At 47.7% G+C, this 23527-nt stretch overlaps 1 protein-coding gene and 1 long non-coding RNA gene across 5 annotated transcripts in view; one reads left to right on the top strand and one right to left on the bottom strand.

Moving 5' to 3' along the window:
* LOC123938294 overlaps positions 1-11184 on the top strand; it is a 76486-nt gene extending 65302 nt beyond the window's left edge. The window contains exons 4-7 of one of the 4 annotated variants that reach the window (XR_006817707.1): positions 4623-4827; positions 5985-6052; positions 9843-9987; positions 11054-11184. This is a non-coding gene — a long non-coding RNA (uncharacterized LOC123938294). Of the gene's footprint in view, positions 1-4622; positions 4828-5984; positions 6053-9842 lie in introns of all 4 variants that reach the window. The other 3 variants (XR_006817708.1, XR_006817706.1, XR_006817705.1) reach the window with 3 other exon arrangements.
* The window catches only part of STK10 (serine/threonine kinase 10), a 122733-nt gene that overhangs the window by 10181 nt on the left and 89025 nt on the right, over positions 1-23527 (bottom strand). Inside the window, exons 11-18 of the mRNA XM_045999580.1 lie at positions 18764-18887; positions 18171-18350; positions 13861-13953; positions 11103-11232; positions 9277-9401; positions 8040-8228; positions 7417-7542; positions 4689-4802 (exon numbers count right to left, since the gene is read on the bottom strand). Coding sequence (XP_045855536.1) covers positions 4689-4802; positions 7417-7542; positions 8040-8228; positions 9277-9401; positions 11103-11232; positions 13861-13953; positions 18171-18350; positions 18764-18887 — 1081 coding nt within the window. The remainder of the gene's footprint in view (positions 1-4688; positions 4803-7416; positions 7543-8039; positions 8229-9276; positions 9402-11102; positions 11233-13860; positions 13954-18170; positions 18351-18763; positions 18888-23527) is intronic.

Genomic DNA, 23527 nt, shown 5'->3' with positions numbered 1-23527 from the left:
TTTGAGCAATACGGACATTTTAACAGTGTTAATTCTTCCAATCCATGAGCATGGAATATCTTTCCATTTGTTTTTGTTATCTTTAATTTCTTTCATTAATGTCTTACAGTTTGGTTCATCCCTCGGTATTTTATTCTTTTTGGTTCAATTATAAATGGAATTGCTTTCTTTTTTTTTTTTTAAGATTTCATTTATTTATTTGATAGAGATCACAAGTAGGCAGAGAGGCAGGCAGAGAGAGAAGGGGAAGCAGGCTCCCTGCTGAGCAGAGAGCCCAATGTGGGACTCAATCCCAGAACTCTGGGACCATGACCTGAGCCGAGGGCAGAGGCTTTAACCCACTGAGCCACCCAGGCGCCCTGGAATTGCTTTCTTAATTTATCTTTCTGCTACTGTGTTATTAGTGTATAAAAGTACAGCTGATTTCTGTGTATTAATTTTGTGTCCTGCAGCTTTACTGAATTGATTTAGTACTTCTAATATAGTTTTTTTGGTGGAATCTTTAGGGTTTTCTATGGATAGTATTAGGTCTTTTGCAAACAGTGACAGTTAAAGGGCATCCAAATTGGTAAAGAAGTATTTAATCTTTTTTTTTTTTTTTTAAGTCCATTCCTGTGGCTACGATTCTCACTACTATGTTGAATAAAAGTTGTGAAAGTGGGCACATTCTCCTTATCTTATTCCTGATCTTAGGGAGGAAAATTCTCAGTTTTTTACCACTGAGGATGTTAAGCGGTGGGTTTGTCATTTAGGACCTTTACTATGTTGAGGTATGTTCCCTCTAAACCCACTCTGTTGAGAGTTTTTATCACAAACAGATGCTGGATTTTGTCGAAGCTTTTTCTGCATCTGCTGAGGTCATCATATGATTTTTATCCTTCATTTTGTTGATACATGTCATGTTGACCGATCTTTTTAATGTATTGTTGAGTGTGGTTTGCTAATACTTTGTTCAGAATTTTAGCATCTGTTGTTCATCAGGAATATGGCCTGTGATTTTCTTTTTTTGTATCGTCTTTGTTTTAGTATCACGATTAATTCTGGCCTCACGATTAATTCTGGCCTCCTAGAGGTTACGTGGAAGCTTTCTTTGCTCTTCCATTTTTTTGGAATAGATTGAGGAAAATAATGTCTTCTTTAAATGTGTGGTAGAATTCACCGTGAATTCTTCTGGCCCTGGGTTTTTTTGCTGTTGTTGTTGGTAACTTTTTGCGTACCAATTCCATTTCATTCCCAGTAATTGGTCTGTTCAGGTTTTCTAATTCTTCCTGATTCAGTTTTAGAAGATTGTTTCTAGGAATTTATCCACTTCTTCTAGCTTGTCCAGTTTGTTGGCATATAATGTTTTGTACTATTCTCATGTAATCCTTTCTATTTCTGGGTGCTGGATGTTCTCTTTCATTTCTGATTTTATTTATTTGGGTCCTTTCTCTTTTTTTCTTGATGAGACTGGCTAAAAGTTTATCCATTCTGTTTAACTCTTCAAAGAAGTAGCTCTTAGTTTTATTGATTTTTTTCTGTTGATTTGTTATTCTTAATTTCATCTAAAGCTCTAATCATTATTATTTCTTATCTTCTCTTAACCTTAGGCTTTTTTCTTTTTCTAGCTCTTTTAGATTGTTTATGTGAGATTTTTTTTGCTTCTCGAGATTAGCCAGTATCACAATAAATTTTCCTCTTAGAACTCCAAAGATTTTGAACCAGTGTGTTTTCATTTTCATTTGTGTCCATTTTTTCCTCTTTCATTTCTTCGTTCACCTGTTACTTGTTCAGTAATATGGTGTCCAGTTTTCACAACTTCATGTTTTTTCAGTTTTTTTTTTTTCCTTGTGATTAATTTCCAGTCCATACTGTTGTGCTTGGAAAAGATGCATGATATGATTTCATTCTTCTTAAATTTATTGAGACTTGTTTTGAAGTTCACCATCTTTTGTGGTCAAGTTTCATGGCACCCCAAAACAAGTATGATAGTAACATCAAAGATCACTGATCACCATAACAATAAAGACTTTAAAATATTGCAAGAATTGGGGCACCTGGGTGGCTCAGTGGGTTAAAGCCTCTGCTTTCGGCTCAGGTCATGATCCCAGGGTCCTGGGATCGAGCCCCGCATCTGGCTCTCTGCTCAGCGGGGAGCCTGCTTCCCTTCCTCTCTCTCTGGCTGCCTCTCTGCCTCCCTGTAATCTCTCTCTGTCAAATAAATAAATAAAATCTTAAAAAAATATATTGCAAGAATTATGAAAATGTGACACAGAGACATGAAGTAAGCAAATGCTATTGGAAAAGTGACACCGGTGGATGTACTCACCATGGGGGGGACACAGTTGTTTGTGAAGTACAATAAAACAGGTATGCCTATACTTAATTTAAAGGTTGGCAACTTTCCTTTTTTTCTTTTTTTAATTTTATTTGTTTGAGAGAGACCACACCAGCGCAAGAGAGAGCGGCAGGTAGAGGAAGATGGAGAAGTAGGCTTCTGCTGAGCAGGGAGCCCAATGTAGGGGTCGATCCGAGGACCCTGGGATCATAAACCAAGCTGAAGGCAGACGCTCAAGCAACTGAGCCACCCAGGCGCCCCAAGGTTGGCAACTTTCAAAAAATGTTTAAATTTCTATATATTGGCCAAACCTAATACCTGTAAGCCAATTTCAGTTTGTGATCTCTGCTATAGGAATAACAATTTCATTATCAAAGCTACCACTTTCTGAGCAGAGAGGTTAGTAACTTGCCCAGGGTTTCACAGAGAGTAATAGGGGAGCCAGGACTTGACTTCATGCCTGTCTTACTCCAAAGCCTGTGCTCTGAATCACTGCTCTCCTCTGCCTACCACATACATTCATCTGTATAACCTGAGGCAGGAATCTGTAATCCTTTTGCTGTAAAGGGCCAGATCATAAATATTTTCCACTTTACAGGCTGTGAGGTCTCTGTCACAAATACTCAGCTGCCGTTGTAGTACGAAATCAGCCAGAGACAATATTGAAACGAATGAGCTTGGCTGTGTTCCAGTAAAACTTTATTTACAAATACAGATGGTAGGCCAGATTTGGCCCATGGACAATAGATTGCTAACACTCGCTTTAAGGGAAGAAATGTTATCTACATTTTATACCCCTAAAAAGCAAGATTGGGAAGGGAAGACTTGTCTGAGGCCATATTCTGTGTTAACTGTCACCCAAGCAACACTTTGTTGATGCTACCAGATATTCTGTACTTACTTGAAACAACAAGTCTGAATTTCTCTAAAATGATTGTATAGTGTACAGTCATCTCCCCCGCCCCTGTACAGCTCAAGACTATAGATTATAATGCAAGAGTATAAAAAATCATATCACTCTGGTTCCATGTTCCAACAGTAACCCAGGTAGCTAATGACAGACAGTTCTACAAAGAATTCTGTAAAATAGGATGCCTGGGTGTCTCAGTTGGTTAAGCCTTCAGCTGGGGTCATGATCCCAGAGTCCTGGGATGGAGTCCTGCATCGGGAAGTTTCCTTTTCCCTCTCCCTCTGCCCCTCCCCCCTGCTTGGGGTCTCCCCCACCTCTCTCTCTCTCTCAAATAAAATCTTTAAATTAAAAAAGAATTCTGCATAATAGCAGGCCCACAAGCAAAATCCAGTACGGCTGTCCAGACATACACTGTGGTACCTCCCCTAAACCCAGGTGCCCTGGAAATATGAGGCAGTTGTCAGAGGCAACGTGATCATTCATTTTCAGACTCTCTCTCAGGACGTGCCAAGGGTATAGAACACCCAGGTAAGAGAACCAGATGAACATTTATTTCCTGATACCAGAGTCAACGTATGTTAGCAGGAGCATTATTGATTTGAGTTGTCAAGTATCAAAAGTCCCAACAGGCCTGTTGAGTACAGAAAATGATGAACATGGGCCTGCTGAGAGGAAGGTCTGGGACCGTGGCCAGCTTCCAGACAGAAAGCTCCATTAGCACAGGTAGGGAAGCCTCACTTCAAGGACTTCCAGAGCCATCAGGCAGCTGAGGCGGGCAGCTGCCTCTTGTCCAGACCACAGTTAGAACAAGCAGAGCTGATGTGTGACGGCAGAACAAACCTCAGGGCTTTTGGAAACCTGACCAAGGGCAGTTAGGGCAGCTCTCTCCTTAGAGAGGCTGGGAGTGGAGGGAAGGAAGTATGTCTTTGGCCTGTACTAGGGGCTGGCTGTGGACTTCATCACACTGTACAATATCCACATCCACTTTATAACTGACCACACCGAGGCCCTGTGATGGTTAATTTTATGTGTCAACCTTGCAGGGCATGGCACCCAGTTGTTTGGTCAAACCCCTAGGGAGATGTCATTGTTAAGGAACTTTCAGATGTGATTAATATTTAAGTCTGTAGACTCTGAGTAAAGCAGATTACCCTCCCGAATGTGGGTGGGCCTCATCCAAACAGTCAAAGGCCTTACAACTGAGGTCCCCCTAAGGAAAAAGGAATTCTGCCTGCAGACGGTCCTGGGACTCGCAACTGCAACATCAACTCTTCCCTGAGTCTCCAACCTGCCCCGCAGATTTCAGACTTACCAGCCATCCACAAACCTAGGAGCCAATTTCTTCAAGTAAATCTATAAATCTATATCTTATTTATATTTGTACTCACATCATAGGCAGACACCTGTGCCTCAGCGTGGAGAAGAGCCTACCACCGAGCCCACAAGCCCAGACATGGTTACCTTTTTGCGTGGCCGAAGCTTGTCCCGCCATTCCTTCAGGTTCTGGTTATGGCTCTCATCTAGGGCCTTCAGCTTCTGGGTTTCATGTTCTACCAGGAGGTGACACTTTTCATTCTGGAACAAATTCCAGGCATAACAGGTAAGAAACTCAGAAGGCAGAGGTACAGAGGGCTAAAACAGACTTCATGCTATAGCCATGACGACATCAGCATTATTCATTTCTTACTTCTTCTCCTTGATTATAATTTACATGAAACTCTATACCTATTAATACACAGATACCAAGAAATGCCTGGAGGAATATTTCAGAATATTCATTTTAATAGTTCTTATTATGTAGTGGGAGTTACAGTAATTTTTAATATTTTATTTATCTGACAGAGATCACAAGTAGGCAGAGAGGCAGGCAGAGAGAGAAAGGGAGGGAAGCAGGCTCCCTGCTGAGCAGTGAGCCCCATGCAGGGCTCAATCCCAGGACCCTAGGATCATGACCTGAGCCGAAGGCAGAGGCTTTAACCCACTGAGCCACCCAGGCGTCCCAATTTGCATCTTTCTTCTTGGTGCTTTTTTGCATTGTTTGAATTCTTCAACATGAACATATATGTCATTTTTATAAAACTATTAACAATAAATAAGTCCCCTAATTCCACCACTAGAGGCACCCACTGCAAAAATTTAGATGTTGTTCAGCTCACCCTGCATTATACATTTCTGACACCTGTTTCCCCCAACCCTTAACGTTACAATGTAAATATTTCTACAAAAAATTAACATTTTTCTTAATCATTTTCAATGCCTACAGAATATCCCAGTGTGGATTCATCAAATTTAAACACTCCCCTACATCTGGTTACTTAGGTTGCTCTTAATTTTCACTCTTTTAAATAGCACTGTATTGTGTGCTTTGGACTGAGTTGTGTCTCCCCAAAATTCATATGTTGAAGCCCTAATCCCCACTGTGATGCTATTTGGAGTTGGGCCTTTAGGGAAAAATTAAGTTTAGCTGAGATCCTAGGGGTGGGGCCCTCATGATGGGATTAGTGTCCTTAGAAGAGACTAGAGAGGTGGCTTTCTCCTTCTCTGTGCCATGTGAGGGCACAGCAAGAAGCAGGCCATCTGCAAGCCAGGAAGAGAGGCTGAATCCAACCACACCGGGAAGCTGATTTTAGACTTCCAGGCTCTAAAACTGTGAGAAAATAAACTTGTTTAGGCCACCCAGACTGGTATTTTGTTATGGCAGGCAGAGCTAAGATAAACTATATATGTAATTTTCTGTATCTTATGTCATTTCCTCAGAAGAAATTTGTGGTAAGGATGAGGACATGGACCTGATTGACGCACTCCCAACTTTACTGTTCTCTTAGGTAAGTTATCTGCCTCACAAAAGTTACTTAGAATTTCTCACAGGCAAAAGATACAAGTCCCTATTGATTCCTCGCAGAGAATCTAAAGCAAGGGGAAAGAAAGCACTTTCATCCAGATATACCAACCCTATTGAGTTGAAAGAGTGAAACCCACTGGGGGATTTTTCGTTTTGGGTTTCGTGCTCTGGCTTCTGAGGGCTTAGAAATGTTTAGTTAGAAACAATACTCCTAGAAGCATAGAGTACCTTTGACCTGCCAGGAGCTGGGCCCTTGGAACTCTGGGTTCTCTCAGTTAATCCTCCCAGTAACTTCATGAGGCAGGGATGGGAAAACAGATGCAGAAGATGAGGGGGTTGGCTAAATTTCACAGAGCAACACATGGCAGGGTCCCTACCTGACAGGCTTCAATGCCTGTCATGTTTTCTCCACGCCTCTCTGCCTCTCCAGAAATTGCCAGATGGGTCTAACAGCCTGCGCAATTTCCTGAAATCAGAGGTTTGAGCCTGCCCATCCCTCAGGTATGGCAATGCCTGGCTCTACCACAAGGGGGCTCCCAGTACCAGCTCGTGGGGTGGCGCCCCTCAGGCATCAGGCAAGCTCAGGAGTCAGGAATCTTCAAGAGTTCAGGATCTCCCTGGGGAAAGGGGTCACCAGGAGGTTGGCAACACCAGGATCCCCTTCCCTGAGCCTCTTGCCATTAAGGATGATCTGAGCTGTAGGTTTTTGTGTGTGTTCTTTATCAAGTTGAGGAAGTTCCCCTTTATTCCTAGTTTACTAAGAGTGTTACCATGAATGAGTGTTAGGTTTTGTCAGATGCTTTTTCTATATGATCATGTGCCTTTTCTTTAGCCTATTGATGTTATGGATTACATTGATTTTTGAATGTTGAACCAGCCTGGGATAAAGCCCACTTACGTTCTTTTTAGATTTGTAGCAGTCAATTTGCTAATATTTTGTTGAGAATTTGTGCATCTATGTTTGAGAGAGAGTGTTTTGCTGTTTTCCTTGTAATGCCTGGTTTTGGCGTTAGGATAATCGGGACCCTGTGTCCCAAGACACCCAGCAGCATGCAACCGCCAGGCCCCAGGCAAAGCATTTTTAGTTCAGTCATCTCATTTACAAAGCCTCACCCCATCCTACAAAATAGAAATTCTCTCCCCGAGCCCATACCCAGTCTGTGCAGGCAGGAACTAGAGCCTGGGAGGTGATGGGATTTGGCCAACATTACTCAGCAGGATGGAAATTGTTTAAGCCCCGGCTCCTCTCAGGAGACTCCTTCCCTGTTTGTAGTTTTTGGTCCCTGAGAGAGACGTCTTTGAGGGAAACTGAGGCAGTCCAAGAAGAGGGGGCAGGGAGGGCGGTACCTGCAGCTGCTGCAGCTCGCTCATGTTGCTCTCACACTGTGCCATCATGTCCCGCATCTGGTTCTCATGTTTTTGCTGTTGCTGTAGCCGCTCCGACTTCTGCCTCTTCTCCTCTTGCTGGGAGAACTGCCACAGAGAGAGTGAGTGCCTCAGAGGGCCACAAGCCTGGCCAGGTCACCAGGGGGCTGGGGGGCACCTCCACCATTTGTTCTAGAACGCCCTGTCAAAGGGACTGCTTTGTGCATAACCCAAGTGCCCTACACCATTCAGGCTCTGTCCTCCTCCTGAGCGGAGACCCAGGCTGGTGGGGACACAACACTGTATTGTTGTGACATGGCCACTACATAGGAATCAGAGGAGCCCAAGGCCACCGACCCCATGTCCCCAAGCCACATGGATGACGCACAAGTGGGGTCTCGGTAGATGCTAGAGGAAGGGGTTTACCGGCGGAGGAAGCCACGGGATCGAAGCACCAGCATCTGAGAGGGAACCGTCCAGCAGAGCAGCTGATGAGGGGGTGACTGGCACGTCTCCTCCACGCCCCCACCCTGCAGCTCTGTCTTCCATCCCCCCAGCCGCATAAGGTGCAGGCCCCCAGCTTCAGCACAACCGCAGAGCCCCACCTGCTTGATCTTCTCGCGCTGCTCTGAGGCGCTGCCCGCGCCGTTGATGTGGAGGCTCTTCTTGTACATGGCCATGCGCGTCTTGCCCTCGCTCCTCTGAATCTTGGGCAGCCGCGCTTTCTCCTGCTGCTGCCGCACCTTCAGCTGCTCCACCATGCGCTGATTGTAGCGCTGCATCTGCTCCCGCTCCTGAGGGGACAGCCGGCCGGGGCCAAGTTCATGATCACATGTGCTTTGGGCTCTGGGCAGGGGGCGGGGGGGGGGGCAGTGTGCAAGGAGAGGCCCAAGGCTGCCACGCACTACTCCAGAGTCCAGAATCCACGTGATCCCAAGTGCCCGGCAGAGCAGGGCTGGTATCGTTTTACTTCTACTGTTAAATTTTTAAAGTGAGAACAGAAAATGTTGCTTTTTGTAAATGTTTGGGATTTTTACCTTCTAAATGCCTTCTCATATGATCTGTGGTCACATGCCATTAAAGCTAATACCACAGAGTAAAATGTACACAGACAGGGATGGTTCATCATTCTTGATGGCAGGTGTCAATTAAAAGCCTTATTAAATTTGAGTTTTCCCTTCACCTAACACCTCTTTGTATTTCAAAACTTGGCATGGCTGTCACCTCCTCCAAGGAGCTTCCCCTGACTTCCAAGCCAGGTTGGGCACCCTTATTAGAGCTGCCATAGCCCTGTGCTGACCGCTATCATTGCATTTAGATTAGGAATTGTAATTACCCACTGACTGTACATCCATAGCTTGGTTTGTCTGTCTCTGTTCCCACTAAGGGGATCAAACCAAGAAAGACAATTACAAAGAAGTAAGGGCGCTTTGGCCCCACAGAGCAGGGGCCCTTGCCTGGTCTGAGGGGGTTAAGGAAGGCTTCCCAGCAGAAGTGGTGTTTAAGTTGAGACTTAAAAGCATTCTGAGGGAATGCATGCAAAAGAGAGCGATAAGGGGGAAATGGAAAGATGAGGGAGAAGGGAAAAATGTGAAAGACATACCCTAAACAGTCCGTGAGGGAATTGCCATCTGCTTCCCTACATGGTTTCCCCTATCCTGGTGCCTCCACCTGAGGCAGGACATCCCCCAAGAACCTCCCTGGGCCCCACTGCGACCAACACCTGGCTCCTCTTGGGAGCACAGTCACGCCTCAAGTGGCACCCTGTCACGGCATGGCCTCATGGCCCTACCCAGTCCTTTCTGTGGCAGTCTTGGTGGCCCGCCTAGCCAGGGACCTCACCTTCTCGTGCTTGCGCACCAGCTCATGCCGCTGGAGAAAGTACTGGTCTTTGAGCTGCTGCTTCACCAGCTGGTGCCTCTCCTGCAGGTGATGCTCCTCCATTTCCCATAGAGCGGCCTCCCGGTCTGTGAAGGATGAGGCCTGATGAGATGCTTATGGCCAGAGCCCCACTGGGCCAGGAGAACAGTACACCAGGTAGTGACCAGAGTCAGAAGCCACAGAAACCAGAGACCTAGGCTGGAGCCCCTCTCATTCACTAGGATTTGGGACAGGTAACAAACCTTCTCCAGGCCTCCACTCCTGCTTCTGCCAAATGGGTACAACCACACCACAGAGGGAGAAGTGTTCTCAGGAGACATATGTATGTTCAGTGTTTCTTAACGGGCAGGTGGGAAGGGCTCTTGGAGCTCCATGAAGAAGCCAGGACAGCTCTCTGTCGCTACTTCGTCCTTTGGAAAATGTGGGACACACTCCTTGGCCACTGCACGTCCCTTATATAAACATTATTGAGACAGCAGTATCCGGCATTTTATCACTGGAAGTCTATGATCTGATCCTCTGCTCAGCCACAGGCAGGACACCGGTGTCAGAGGAGGACCTCAGGCCCCACGAGACACACAGCGGGCTGCGCTCAACCCACGAAGAATGGTCAGTTTATGTCACTGCATTCCTGTTCTGTGAACACCGGAGCTGCCCACAGTAATCGGAATGGTGATTTGGCTTCCTGACCAAAACCAGAACCACTGTCCCCTAAGGAGGGTGGGTCTTCTCGATATTGTGGGACAAAAAAAGAAAATGAGGGCAACATCTGTGGCTCCTCAGAACATCAGGGACCCCATTTCACAGCCCCAACCCCAAGTACTGAGGGGTCCACACTGCTCAGCTGCATGAGCCGTCACAGCGCTTTGCTGTGTCAGTAAGCAAGAGACGGTGCGGGAACCTTGGCCCGATGTTGTTTACTTCTTCACAACAGGCTGCTCTGTTGGCTCAAAAGCCTGCAAGCGCCACACTCAAATTTTCACCATCCAGCTGTTATACATGCAGTTCAAACAACAGATTTTTGGCCACTGAGAGCCCACTTGCTTTGCACACCCCACAAAACCACACCGAACTAGATGAGATAAAGCCCGGACAGTAGAAAGACCCTAAGCCGAGCTGCCCTTCAGAGCTCTAGCCCAGGACCCTACCCTGCCAAGGGACCCCATCCAGATACAAAAGCCCTCCCTCCGCAGCAGTTCCTCTGCCTCCCTCTGGGAGTGGCCCACACTGGGGTGTCCAGAAGGTCCTGGGCAGGTGAGGGACCTGCCAGCATGCAAACCGGTCAGCCCCACCACAGCAGGGTGGTTAGGAGCCCGGCTTCAAGAGGAGATCCGCGGTCAAGGCCCACTCTACCACCATTAGCCGAGCAACCCCAGCCACAGCACAGTCGCTCCGCAAGCCTCTTTTTCCTTGTCTACAAGAACACCTTGTTGCGTTAAGGTGAAGATTCAAGGAGACCGAGCCACGAGGACTGGCACATGGCCTGGCAAAGCAGTCGCTCGATACGCTATAGCTCTCGTACGGGGCTCAATACTGTCCGACCCCCAGCACCCCATTCACCCAGTGGACCTATTACAATTTCTACCCGCTCTCCGTCGCTCTTTCTTTCTTTCTTCCTTCCTCGACATCAGGAATAATGTCAAATAGTGTTGGTGACAACTGGTTTCTGTGCCTCAGCCCCGACTTCAGGGGTGGCTGTCCCCACATTTCGCCCTGAAGGAATGTCTTTTCTTTTTAGGATGGAAAAGCACCTTGTAGTTCCTAGCAGAGCCCCCTCTGGCACCCACCTCGAAGGAGTTCCTGCTTCTTAGTAAGACACTCGCGCTCCTTGTCACAGATCTCCCGCCTGTTGTCAGCAGTGATTTTCTTCATCGCCAGCTCCAAGTCCTCCTTCTGCTTGGCCAGGAAGTCCCGGTCCTGGGTGGGAGAGAGAACAGACCTTTGGCGCTGGCTTCGGCACCTCACCCTCTACTGCTATTACAGAAGGAAGGTCCTCACGAGCAGTGAAGAAAACATGTGGAAATGTGAGACTTAGAGACACGTCAACCAGTTGTGGCACTTGCACTTTATATGGACCCTGATTCAAACAAATTGTAAAATGGAAGAATTAATGAGACAATTGGAAATGTAAATAATGATTCAAATGCAAATATGTCAGGAATTATTGTTAAATATTTAAAGTTTTAGGTACATTTATAGTACTGTGGATTTATTTTTTAAAGATACATACTGAGACATTTTACAGGTGAAATGTTAGGATATGTGGGGTTTGATTCAAAATAACACAGAAGGGTAGGGGAATAAGGGGACATGAGTTCCTAATTCCTAAGATCAGGTAATGAGGGGGTTCCTGTTGCACTTCTTTCTGCCTCTGTTTTTAATTTGCCGTCATAAAGAGTTAAAAAAATTAAAATTTAAAAACTTTAGGGAACATACAAGCAGAAACAAAAATCCCCAGAAATCCTATCACCCAGGAGTAGCAGCTGGTTTGGGTTTATCTATACAAATGTGTTTCTGCAAAAGGACTTAGAGATTTGTACACACATGTTCATAACAGCATTATTCACAATAACTATGGGATGGAAACAACTATCCACAGACAGAAAGGTGCATAAATAAAATGTAGTACAGATAGACTGTGGAATATTACTTGGCCCCGAAAAAGGAAGGAGCTTCTTATGTGTGCTACGACATGGGTGATTCTCAAGGGCCTTCTAAACTGAAGTAAAGCAGACACAAAAGAACAAATACCGTATGTTCCCACATTTAGGAGGTCAGATTTGTGGAGGCAGAAAGTAGAACGGTGGTTGCCAGGGACTGGGGGAGGGGTATCATGGGGTGTTACTATTTATTTGGTAGTTTCAGTTTTGCCAGATAAAGGGTTCTAGAGAGGGGTGGTGAGGATGGTTGGCACAATGGGGTGAATGTACTTAATACCACTGAACTGGACACTAAAAATGCTTCAGATGCTAAATTCTGTTATATATGTTTTACTATAATTTTTAAAAAATGAAAAATACCTTTCCATGTCCTAATGTAATCTTCTATCAAACGACTTTTAATGGCTGAAAATACTTCATGGCCCAGGTGTACCCTAGCTTATTCACCCAATACTTAATGGGTTGTTTCCAGGTTGTCTCTATTTTAGATGGTGCTGCTCTTCAGCCTCTGGGAGCTGTTTGTAAACCTCTGTGATGACTTATCCTCAGGATTAGTCTCTAGAAACAGAAAATCCAGGCCAACAATGTGCACATTTTTGAGGCTCTTGATGCCACTGCCAAAACGGCCTCCTTGAAGAGCCAATCTACTCTCCCTGTGCGGGGATGGGGGCCATCTACCCCACCCTCCCCAGCCCGGAATTCTTTTTCTGATGATAGCATCAAGGGACAGGTTGTATGACAGAATGATGTATCCTGGAGAAAACACAAAGTCTGGAGACAGACTGAGTTTGGGGCTGTGCCCCATATTGCTAACTCCAGAGAGTCACCTCCCTGAGCCTTAGTTTCTTCCTCTGCAAAGGGAAAACCAAACACCACCTACCCTGGTAAGCCATGAAGGCTACCCCAGATAGTATACAAAGCATTTTTAAGTGTACGTTTGGGGACAGAGGAAGCAAAATATACAGTCTCCATAGTGGGAGAAAAATGAGCACATGGTCTGACGGGGCTACAAAGAAGGCTGGTGAGACTGGGGCAGAGGGGACTGAGTCAAGCTGGGAGAGGCTGGGCGGCACCAGACCCACAGAACTTTGTAAGCACATAAGGAGGCTGGCCTATCTTATGAACAAAGTGGGAGCCACTGAAGGTTTTCAGGACACAAGACTATAGGGGGAGGGTGACATGATCAGATTTGGAATCTGTGTTGATCGCACAGGCTGGTGGGAGAGAAAACTGTAGGAAAGCAAGAGACGAAGCAGGGAGACTAGCTGGGAGGCTACTGCAGCAGTTCAGGCAAAAGATAACCATGGCAGGAAGTCACAGAGATGCAGACAAAGTGGATAGATCCAGAGACAGTCTGGAGCTTAAAAAAAAAAACAACAAAAAAACATGCTTTTAGGAAGTGATAAAGGGTTGGAGGGAAAGGAGGGGTCAGGAATGAAAAGGTTTCTGGCCTGACAGCAGGATGGAAGGCAGTGCCCCCTCGGAATCCAAGAACAGGGCCAGGTCCGGGAGATTGTGATTTGATCTATGGAGATTCCAAAAGATGCTAAGTGGGCTAATGGATGAACTGGGTTATTCAAGGAGGTAGAACATACAAACCACCCGAAGACAAGGCAGGAGGCACTAAACACTTTGGAAGAGGGGGATGTAAAGGGCTGGAATGTCCAGAAACAGGAGCTTACTCCTGGCTGGGGTGAGAGCAGTCAAGGAAGGCTGCATGGGGGAGGTGCTAACAAGGATAGTCTGGATTTAAGCACTCGGAATGAGAGATGGGTATGCAAGGGGTAAAGCACGGGCATAGATAGAGGGGGAACTTCATCTTTCAGGGTCTCAAACCTGGGACTCTCCAACCCCTCTGCTCCCCAACTAAGGGGCAAGGACTCACAAGAATCTGCTTCTTCTGCGCATGCTCCTCCATCTTCTGCTTCATGCTCTCCTTGCGCTGTTGCCTGGGGAGCTTCTCCACCTCATTCTTCACCTGCACCAGAAACAGCAGAGAGTGGTGGGGTCAGGCTCCCTCCTCACATTTCCTAGAAAATAAGTCTTCAAACCCTGAACTCTTGGGTCAGGAAGACCAAAGGTGAGGTTCGGCTTTCTAGGCACTGGCCCCCAACCCCACTCTCCACCAAGCCCCTCTGACAGGGGTCCCAACAGGCCTACTCCCGTCTGCTGCTGGCTCTGGACTCCCCCAGAGCGAGAGGTGCGGCTTTTGCTGCTTGCCGTCCAGCCCCCTTCTGATGGCAGCACCTCCCTTTCCCTCAGAGGGGCAGCCTTGCTCCACCTTCGTCCAGTACTGTCCCCTCAGAAGCCTTTTTAGACATTTTCTTCCTCATCACCCACCCCCACGAAATACTAATCCCACAGATAAACTGTCAGTCTGTTAAACCATTATAATGATTGAAGCTATTTTTAACCCCTCAGGGGTGCGATCTCCCTGGAAAAGACGACATACACTTCAGGTACCGTCTCCTCAGTGCCTGAGGTTCAGGTGGGGCTGACAGTGCCTGCCCCCTCCATCTGGCTCTAGGCCTGACGCAGGACGCAGGCTGTCAGTCACTGTACTCCACGCCCTGCCCTTGGGGACTGGTTCAGAGGTGAACACATGACCCTCACTGGGCCGAGGAGAGCTTTAGGATGTGTGCTCGAACCATCAAAGAAAGTGGCTGCCTATCCTCTGGGGTTGCTAAACTGGGAGGATGGAGGCCACAGTGGGTCACCCCAGAGGGGCCTGCCTGGGACAAAACTCAGTGCCAGGAAGCAATACCAAAACCTGAAAAGGAAGGATTCCTGATGACACTTCTGCCCTCCTGGTCAGAAGCCAGTAAGTGTTTTCAAGCCAGCTGGAAATGGGCTTCTTTCTTTTATAACAGAAGAGGGAGAAGAGATTCATGATAGTTCTCTCTAAGCCACCCAGAGTTTTTCACAGAGTTCTGAGGAACTCACACCTTAGCAAGTCCCTGACACCCCAAAACTCACTGACAAGGGGCTCTTAGGAGCCGCTGGTAGAAAAATACTGTCCACGATCAAAAGTACATTCCAGGGGAGTTCTTCTGGCCTGGTGAGTATAAGCCAAAGCAGCCTCTCTCTCCTGCTGACTACAATGAAAAACCCTGGGTAAAATACAAAAAACAACTACCCAAGGGCTCTGAAAAGTAAACAAAAACAGGTGGCCATTGGAGGAGTCAAAACTTCTTTAAGAAGTTTTCTTTAACCTCTTCTCTAAGAGGTTAGGACAGGGGTGAGTCTCCTAATTTTTCAGTTTCCTGGTTTTTTTCCTTTTGCGCTCCTGGCTTTGCACCAGTCCCAAACCTGCACAGTGGTGTGGTGGGAACGGTGACTCAAACTCCATAAGAAACCTCATGTTCTGGGGTGCCTGGGTGGCTCAGTGGGTTAAAGCCTCTGCCTTCAACTCAGGTCGTGATCCCAGGGTCCTGGGATCGAGCCCCGCATCGGGCTCTCCACTTAGAGGGGAGCCTGCTTTCTCCTCTCTATCTGCCTGCCTCTCTGCCTACTTGTGATCTCTGTTTGTCAAATAAATGAATAAAATTTAAAAAAAAGAAAAAGAAACCTCATGTTCTGGCAGAGGACCGGGAAAAGAGGCTTGTGCAGGTCAGACAGCGTGTGGAAAGAACCCCAGAGAGAAGGCAGCAGAAGGAGGGAAACCCTAATTCTGTGCATGAGTGCTCACACATCTCAAGCTTACCTGAGCTGAGCGGTACAAGATAGACCCAAAGCAGTATAGCAGGGGCTTTGAAAACCACGCAACAATGGGAGCCGCCACCCTCAGAAGCCAAGACAGACCCTGTGCTCTGAGCCTACCAGGATCTGACTGCCTGCTAAAACAAAGTCGTCAACATTCTCTAGACTGTAATGGGACCCAGAGTATATAGACTGTAACATTCAAAATGTCAGTGATCAGTAAATGCCAGCAAATCCAAAATGACTCTACATACAAAGAATCAGGAAATTGGACCGATTTTCAAAGGAAAAACCATCACATGCCAATTCCATGATGACCAGACATTAGAATTACCAGACAAAAACTTTAAGACAGCTATTGTAACTGCACTCTGTCAGGTGAAGGTAAATATACCTGAGGTTAATGGAAAGAGAGAATGTTGCCACAGAGAAATACAAACCCTAAAAAAGAGACAAGGGACACCTGGGTGGCTCAGCCAGTTAAGCATGTGATGCTTGGTTTCAGCTCAGGTCATGATCTCGGGGTCATGGGATTAAGCCCCACATTGGGCTCTGTGCTCAGTGCAGAGTCTGCTTCTCCCTCTCCCTCTGCCCTTCCACCCCCACACACAGGCACGTGCTCTCCCTTTCTCGGTCTCACATAAATAAAATCTTCAAAAAAGAGGCACACAAAAAACTTAGGACCCAACAATACGGCGTCTGACACGAAACCCAGAAAGCACTGGGCAGAGCTGGGGTGGAGTGGAGGTGACAGAGGAGCCAGTAAATTTGCAGAGTGAGTAATAAAAATTATACAACATGAACCACCAAGAGAAAGGATGACAAAGACTAAAGTTTTAGAGACTTACGGGAAAATACCAAAGGTGTAATATTCGTGTTTTAGGGAGTGCCAGAAGGAAAGGAGAAAAAGACGGGTATAGAAAACGTACATCTCTAATGGCCAAGACCTCCTGGCTTCCGAGGCAGTGAACGGCATCTTGAGAGTAGGGTTCCTGTCTCTTTTGCTCGGTACACCCAGCACCTAGCACAGTGCCCTGCGTGTGGATAGTCCGTACAAGAGGTGCTGAGTAGCTCTCATTTGATAGAAGGTAACTGGGACCCAGGAAAGTTGCTGTCCAAGGCTCAACACAGTTAGTGATCCAGAGCCAAGACTCAGAACCAGGCCTGACTCCCAAGCCTCTGCTCCCTGCACTGGAGCTGGGGGGTGGGGGGGGTTCATACAGCATGATACCCCAGCCCATTGGCCTTGCTCTCAGCAGGAGGGCCAGGAGCAGGGTAAGGCCAATGAGGTGCCCCCGCCGGGCATAAAAGGGAATACCATAAACTTCAGTAATCAAGATAAATTACATTTAAAAATCTCAAAATTCATGTCCCAAATCATGACTATCGAATTTTTTTTTTAAGACTTTATTTATTTGACAGAGAGCACAAGCAGAGGGAACAGTAGGCAGAGGGACAAGGAGAAGCAGGCTCCCCACAGAGTGGAGGGCCTGACATGGGACTCGATCCAGGACTCTGGGACCATGACCTGAGCCGAAGGCAGACGCCTAACAGACTGAGCCCCCAGGAGCCCCATGAATATCAAAATAGTAAATACAGACAGGATCCCCCGCCCTATATTTGCAGGACTCAAACTCATTACCTTACACTAATCTTGGTCCTATTGGAGGCTGACTTCAAGTAGCTGACATTCTGTTCACCGTGAATATTTTGCAGTTAGTTTTTATTTTAAAACACCACACTAGAATATTATTTGATGAGCAAGGTTTTGGGCGCTCCCTTAAGTTTTGTGCCCACACGTCTCACCCCAGCCGTGGCCCTGCAGCGGCCCAAGGCCCCCTGGATAAAACAAATGTCACGCCCACACTGTGGTCTGGGAGCCGGGCTCTGAGGCTGCCAGCCCCACAGACCATCCTTAGAGGCTGTCTGGACACTGGGAACGGCCCACCAAGTATGCCCCCGCCTGCCGGCGACAGGCTCCACAGAGGGAGGTGTGGGCTGTTCTTTGGAACCCAGATGCCCTACAACAGGGCAGGCTAGGGGAAGCCTCTCTCCCTTTGTCTCCAGACCATCTGCCTCTTTGCCACCCTCCCCTTCCTCTTCCAGCTGGGAGAGCAAAGAGAAGAAGAGCCACATGGGTCCCAACTGGGACTGCTGTTTGGGGAGAAGGAAGGCAGGGCACAGAAGACACACTGTGTTTGCCCCCAGCACCCGCTCCCCTTTCTGCTGAAAACATCTCAGATCCCCCTGGGCTGCCATGCCTTCCTTCTCCCCTGTTCTCTTTCAGCTGGGGTTGCTAGGCTGGGAGGATGTCCAGAAAGCTGCCTGGGAGTCAAGTCAACACAAGACAGCAAATGACGGAGAAGTGGCTCTTCACGGGGCAGCTGGGCCCATGAATCCAGACACATGGACACGAGCTCCCGGAAGCGGGGCTCAGCTGGGGTTCTGATCACTTACAACCTAGACACCCCCAGCCTCTGCCCAACACATACTCACCTCCTTCTTCATCAGTTTGAGCTGCTCCTGGAATTTGGTGTAGTCCCGGTCCTGCTCCAGCCGGATCCGCTTGGCCTCTTCCCGGCGGCGCACGGCGTGGTCCTGCTCCATCTTCTCCACTTGCTGCTTCTGCTGACGCTCCAGGTTCTCCAGCTCCGTGTCGAAGAACTTCTTCTTGGCCTAGAAGAAGCAGAAGAAGAAATTTAGCAAAGTCACTTTATACCCGGGAGGAAGATGGGAATCAAGAGGAGGCGAGCCCAGAGCTGATCAGGCCTGGACTTGAATCCCAGCTCGACCACCTCTGCCTGTGACCTGGGACAAGTCACCTAGCCTCCGCGAGTCTCCGTTTCCTCGTGCAAAAGGGAGACCGGACTGTCTACCTTGCAAGGTTCTTGCACGGTGCTTGACAAAGGTCCGTCCCCTTCTGGAGACCCTCCCAAATGACTCAGAGAAGCACTGAGGCTTTCATGAGATTCTCTGTTCACAAGTCAAGGCCTGGTGAGATCAGGAAACCACAGGAACTGGGCTCCCTACTGCCTGTAAGAAAACACGGGGCAAGAAGCCCTCTGGGACCTGTCCTTTCTCACACTCACGTTGATTTCTTGTTCGAAGCGTTTGTGCATCTGCTCCAGCTGCAGCTCGTGCTTGCTGCTCAACTGGGTCTGGTTCCGATGCTCTTCTTTCTGGAGCAGCCGAAGCTCGCGGAGCTCCTGGCGCCTGAGGGGCGAAGAACGTGCAGCTCAGCGACCACAGAACTCCCAGCTGGAGACGCGGAAGGCTGGAGCGTGGGACCGGGCAAGGCATGACTAGAACTCTACTCTAGAGGGCTGAATTGGACATTATGGACAGGCAAGACACTAATGATTTATGTATGAGACTACTTACAAATCTATAAGAGAAAAAGGAGGAGCCTACTTTTATTTATTTTTTGAAAGATTTTATTTATTTATTTGACAGACAGAGATCACAAGTAGGCAGAGGCAGGCAGAGAGTGAGGGGGAGGCAGGCTCCCCGCTGAACAGAGAGCCTGATGCAGGGCTCGATCCCAGGACCCTAAGATCATGACCTGAGCGGAGGGCAGAGGCTTAACCCACTGAGCTACCCAGGTGCCCCAAGGAGGAGCCTACTTTTAAAAAGGAACACAAAACATGAATAGACATGAAAGAAAAAACAAGGAATTTTAAAATTACCTAATATGGATATGAGGATCAAACTGAAAAATCCATTTTCATTAAAAAGGCAAGAGGATAGGGCAATTGATACTTTCATAACTTGCTGTATGGACTGGTACATTCTGGAGGAGAACTGGTAATAAGTTCATGCCTTTTTCTTTTTTAAGATTTTGTTCATTTATTTGACAGAGAGAGAGAGAGCGAGCACAAGCAGGGGGAGCAGCAGTGGGAGAGGGAGAAGCAGGCTGCCCACTGAGCAAGGAGCGTGAAGCAGGACTCGATCCCAAGACCCTGGGACCATGATCTGAGCCGAAGGCAGATGCTTAACTGAAGCACCCAGGTGCCCCAAGTTCATGCCTTTTGACACAGTATTTCCATTTCTAGGTACTGATTCTAAAGAAATATTCATAGATGCACAACTGAATAAGGATATCCATAACAAAAGTGTTTCTAACAGTCCCAAACTGAAAATGACTTAAATGTCCATCATATAGGTTTAGTTAGAGAAATTAAAATATATTCACCTGATGTTAATTTTGTGTACACAACCATGAAAAAAATCAAGTTTTAGAAAATATTTAATTACATGGAAAAACATCTTTTAAAAACAGGACAATTAAAAAAAATAACAATTCTATATGAACAGATCTAGAATTATCTTTAAGTGAAAAAAGCAAGGTGGTGACAAGTGGGTCTATTATGTTACCCTACCACATGGGTGAAAAACAAAAAGGAAAGACAACTTATGTGTCTCTGTGTGTTCACTTTCTTATTTAAACACTGTTCTTCAAGAAGGATTACATTATACAATATTATCACAGAGAGGGGAACTAGATGCCTGGCAGGAAAGGGAGGGAGGGAAAATTTTCACTATTTACCCTCTTCTTTTTTTGTTTGTTTTTGCTTTTGTTTCTTTCAGTTTTGAACCATGACATTATATTACCTATTCAAAATACCAATGCAATGAAAACTTGACCTAAACCTCAGAGTATATCTTAATTTCCTAACACATATATTGTCAATGTATGTGTTTATGTGTTTACTCACAGAAAAAAATAACTGCAGGATCAACTCCAAAGTGTTACTTGTGTTTCCTTCTAGGCAAATCCATTAAAGATTAACATGAATCAGAAAAGAAAATGAAGCAGAAAGAATGTGGGCCTCCTGACGATGAATCAGGGCTCCTTGGCAGCCTCTCAAGGTTTGGGTCCATGAAGCCTATGTCCTGTTCTCCGCCAAGTTCATCTGCCCCCCCCCCCCCCCCACTACTGTCTGAGAGAGCCCAGAACACTCTCAGGGGCCAGAGGGACCTTGTTTGGGTCTTAGCTCTGCTGACTTCCGGCTGGGTGCCCTCAGGCAGTCACTCAATCTCTTGGCCCCTCTTCCTGCAACCGTAAATGGCACAGATCATGTCTACCTCTCAGGTTCTTTGAGGGTTAAATACGGGGATGCCTGTTGTGCCTCCTGACAGGCACAGACATGGTAACTAGGTGCTAAAACTAAGCTAAGTTTTTACCAACTAAGTGGAAACTGCTGGAGTGATCACGAGAAAGAAGAGGCAAAGGCTGCCTGTTCTCTGGGAAACCAGAGACACTCTCCACAGCCACATAAAGAAGCTTCCATCTGAGTCTCTGCTCATTGGGCAGTGAGAGGGTTGAGTGTTAACGAAGACACAGAAATCCCGACTCCGAAGAAACTAAGGCTCGTAGAACCCCTGGCCAAAAAAATGAAGGAATACAAGAGAAGGTGGGCAGCCAGGTTGGAACACTACCTCCCTGCCCCACCTGGGTTCTCACAAGGGAAGGTAAGCTGAGACAGGCCGATGTCCTATAAGGAAGACATCACTGGCACCAGCAATTTTAGGGAAAAAGAGAAAGAACTCTGACCCAGAAGTCTCAATCTGGGAGAGTATCTGGTCACACGGTTCGAAAGCCTGTGTGTGACCCAGTTCTCTGGACATCCTAGCATCCATGAAGGCTGGGGGTGGGATGGTGGTGGGGTGGGGGGTGACAGCCAGCCTGGGAACAAAGAGAGCCTGCCACATCCCTGTGCAGCCCAGCAGCCTCGCTGGGTGTACATGACGGTCAGCCCTCCGGGCCGGGACCAAGGCCCTCGAACTCTGCTATGTCTCACCTTTAAACCTGAGCAACACACAGTTCCTCTCCTTAGCAAAAAGGTGGGGGACTCGGGCCAGGGCCAGCAGGCATCGATTCGAGATGGGTATAGTGGGTCTACAGTTTCAACCCAGGAACCTGAACCGCCCAGAGAGGAGACGACGGGATGGAAACGCAGCCCTTGAGGTCTGAGCCTTAGGAGCCCAGGTCACCTCCAGGTAACCAAGAAAATGGAAGGGGGTGTCATCCTCCAAGAGCAACCATCCTCCCTCCCACCCTCTATTGTGAGACTCCCCAGCCCCCATGATCAGGATGCCTGTGTGTGTGTGTGCGTGTGTGTGTGTGTGTGTGTGTACACACATGTGTACATGCAGAAATGCAGAAACACCACTGATGAAAAGTCAGCCTCTCCTCTCTGCAGTCCCTAAAGGGGAAAGTGCTCCAGAGCATCTAAAACTGCTTCCATTTGGCTTTGGGACGCTTGTTCTGTTTAAAAAGATAAATGTGTTCCATGTTCTAGAAATGTTCTCCAAACTAATGATAAATTTACCCTGCAAAGGCCAGGCCCCAGGGGAGTTCTGTGGCTGCAAGGCCTCCCTGACTGCTAAGCCCCCTACCCTCGGCAGCCACAGGAAGCTTCCGGTCCAGTGGAAGCCTGGTGGAATGATCAACACATACAGATCTACTTAGAATTGCAGCTCTACCTTCTCACCTGGATGATCCAAGGCAAATAACTTACCTGCCAAGAAACATCGTTTCCTCATTTACAAAATGTCGGAGGGGTGCCTGGGTGGCTTAGTTGGTTAGGCGTCTGCCTTTGGCTCAGGTCATGATCTCAGGGGGGATCAAGCCCTCACTGGGCTCCCTCCTCAGCGGGGAGTCTGCTTCCCCCTCTCCCTCTGCCCTCCCCACCACCACTCATTCTTCTCTCTCCCTCAAGTAAATAAAAATAAACATCTAAAAAAAAAAATGGGGGAAATAGGGTCTCCCTGAGGAGGGCTTTACTGCCTCCAAAATGCAAAGGTGGCTCCCAGAAGACAGCTTTGCTTCACACTCTCCTCCCCTCACCAGTCTCACTGGTTTTGCCTCCAAGATGTATGCTGAACTGACCCCTTCTTCCCCCTTCCCAGCCCAGCTGGGCTGGACAGGGTCTCGCTGTCACCCTATGTCACTGTTGCCCTCTACAGCCCATACTCCTGCAGCTGCTAGAGCCATCTTTCAAAAGGGACACAAGAGCCAGTCACTCTCCAGCTTTTCTACTCTGGCTGTACCCAAGACAAAATCTGCACTCCACTCCGGCCCGCAGCCCACGGGACTTCTGCCGTTGCGCTTCACACTCCAGCCCTATCCTCTCGGCTTCTTAAACAAGCCACAGTCAGTCCTCAGGCCTTAGCTTTGCAGCTCGCTCTGTGCTCCCGCCACCGCTCCACTCAGGGTCTCCCACACCCAGAGCAGCCTCCCCCAACCCAAGGGCTATCATATCACCCATCACTTCCTTCACAGCATGTACCACAACAGGGATGACTTTGTGTGTCATGTGTTGGCCCATTACATGTAAGTTCTACAACGGCAACAGCCTCATCTATCTGGATCGCTACTATGTCCCCCAACTTGGTAGATGCATCGATGGATGGGGGAGTGAGTGAGCAGATGGACAGGTGGGTGAGTGAATGAGTGGATGGATGGATAGATGAATGGGTGGGTGGATGGTGAGTGGGTGGGTGAGTAGATGGGTGGGTGGGCAGATGTATGGGTGGGTGGGTGACTGGATGGGTGAGTGAGTGAGTGGATGGATGGGTGGGCAAGTAGGTGGATGGGTGGGTGGGTGAATAGGTGGATGGATGGGTAGGTGGGTGAGTAGAATGATGGATAGATGGGTGGTGGGTGGATGTATGGGTGTGTGGGTGAGTGGATGGATGGGTGGGTAGGTAGGTGAGTAGATGGATGGATAGATAGATGGGTGGGTAGATGAGTGGAGGGATAGGTGGCAGGTGAGTGGATGGATGGGTGGGTGAATGAATGGGTAGATGGGTAAGTGGGAGGGTGGGTGGGTGAGTAGATGGATGGATGG

This window comes from Meles meles, chromosome 3 (genome assembly GCF_922984935.1).
Source record: "Meles meles chromosome 3, mMelMel3.1 paternal haplotype, whole genome shotgun sequence".
NCBI classification, from domain to species: domain Eukaryota; kingdom Metazoa; phylum Chordata; class Mammalia; order Carnivora; family Mustelidae; genus Meles; species Meles meles.
Note: the sequence above shows the minus strand (reverse complement) of the source record. Positions and strands in the feature narration are given on the sequence as shown.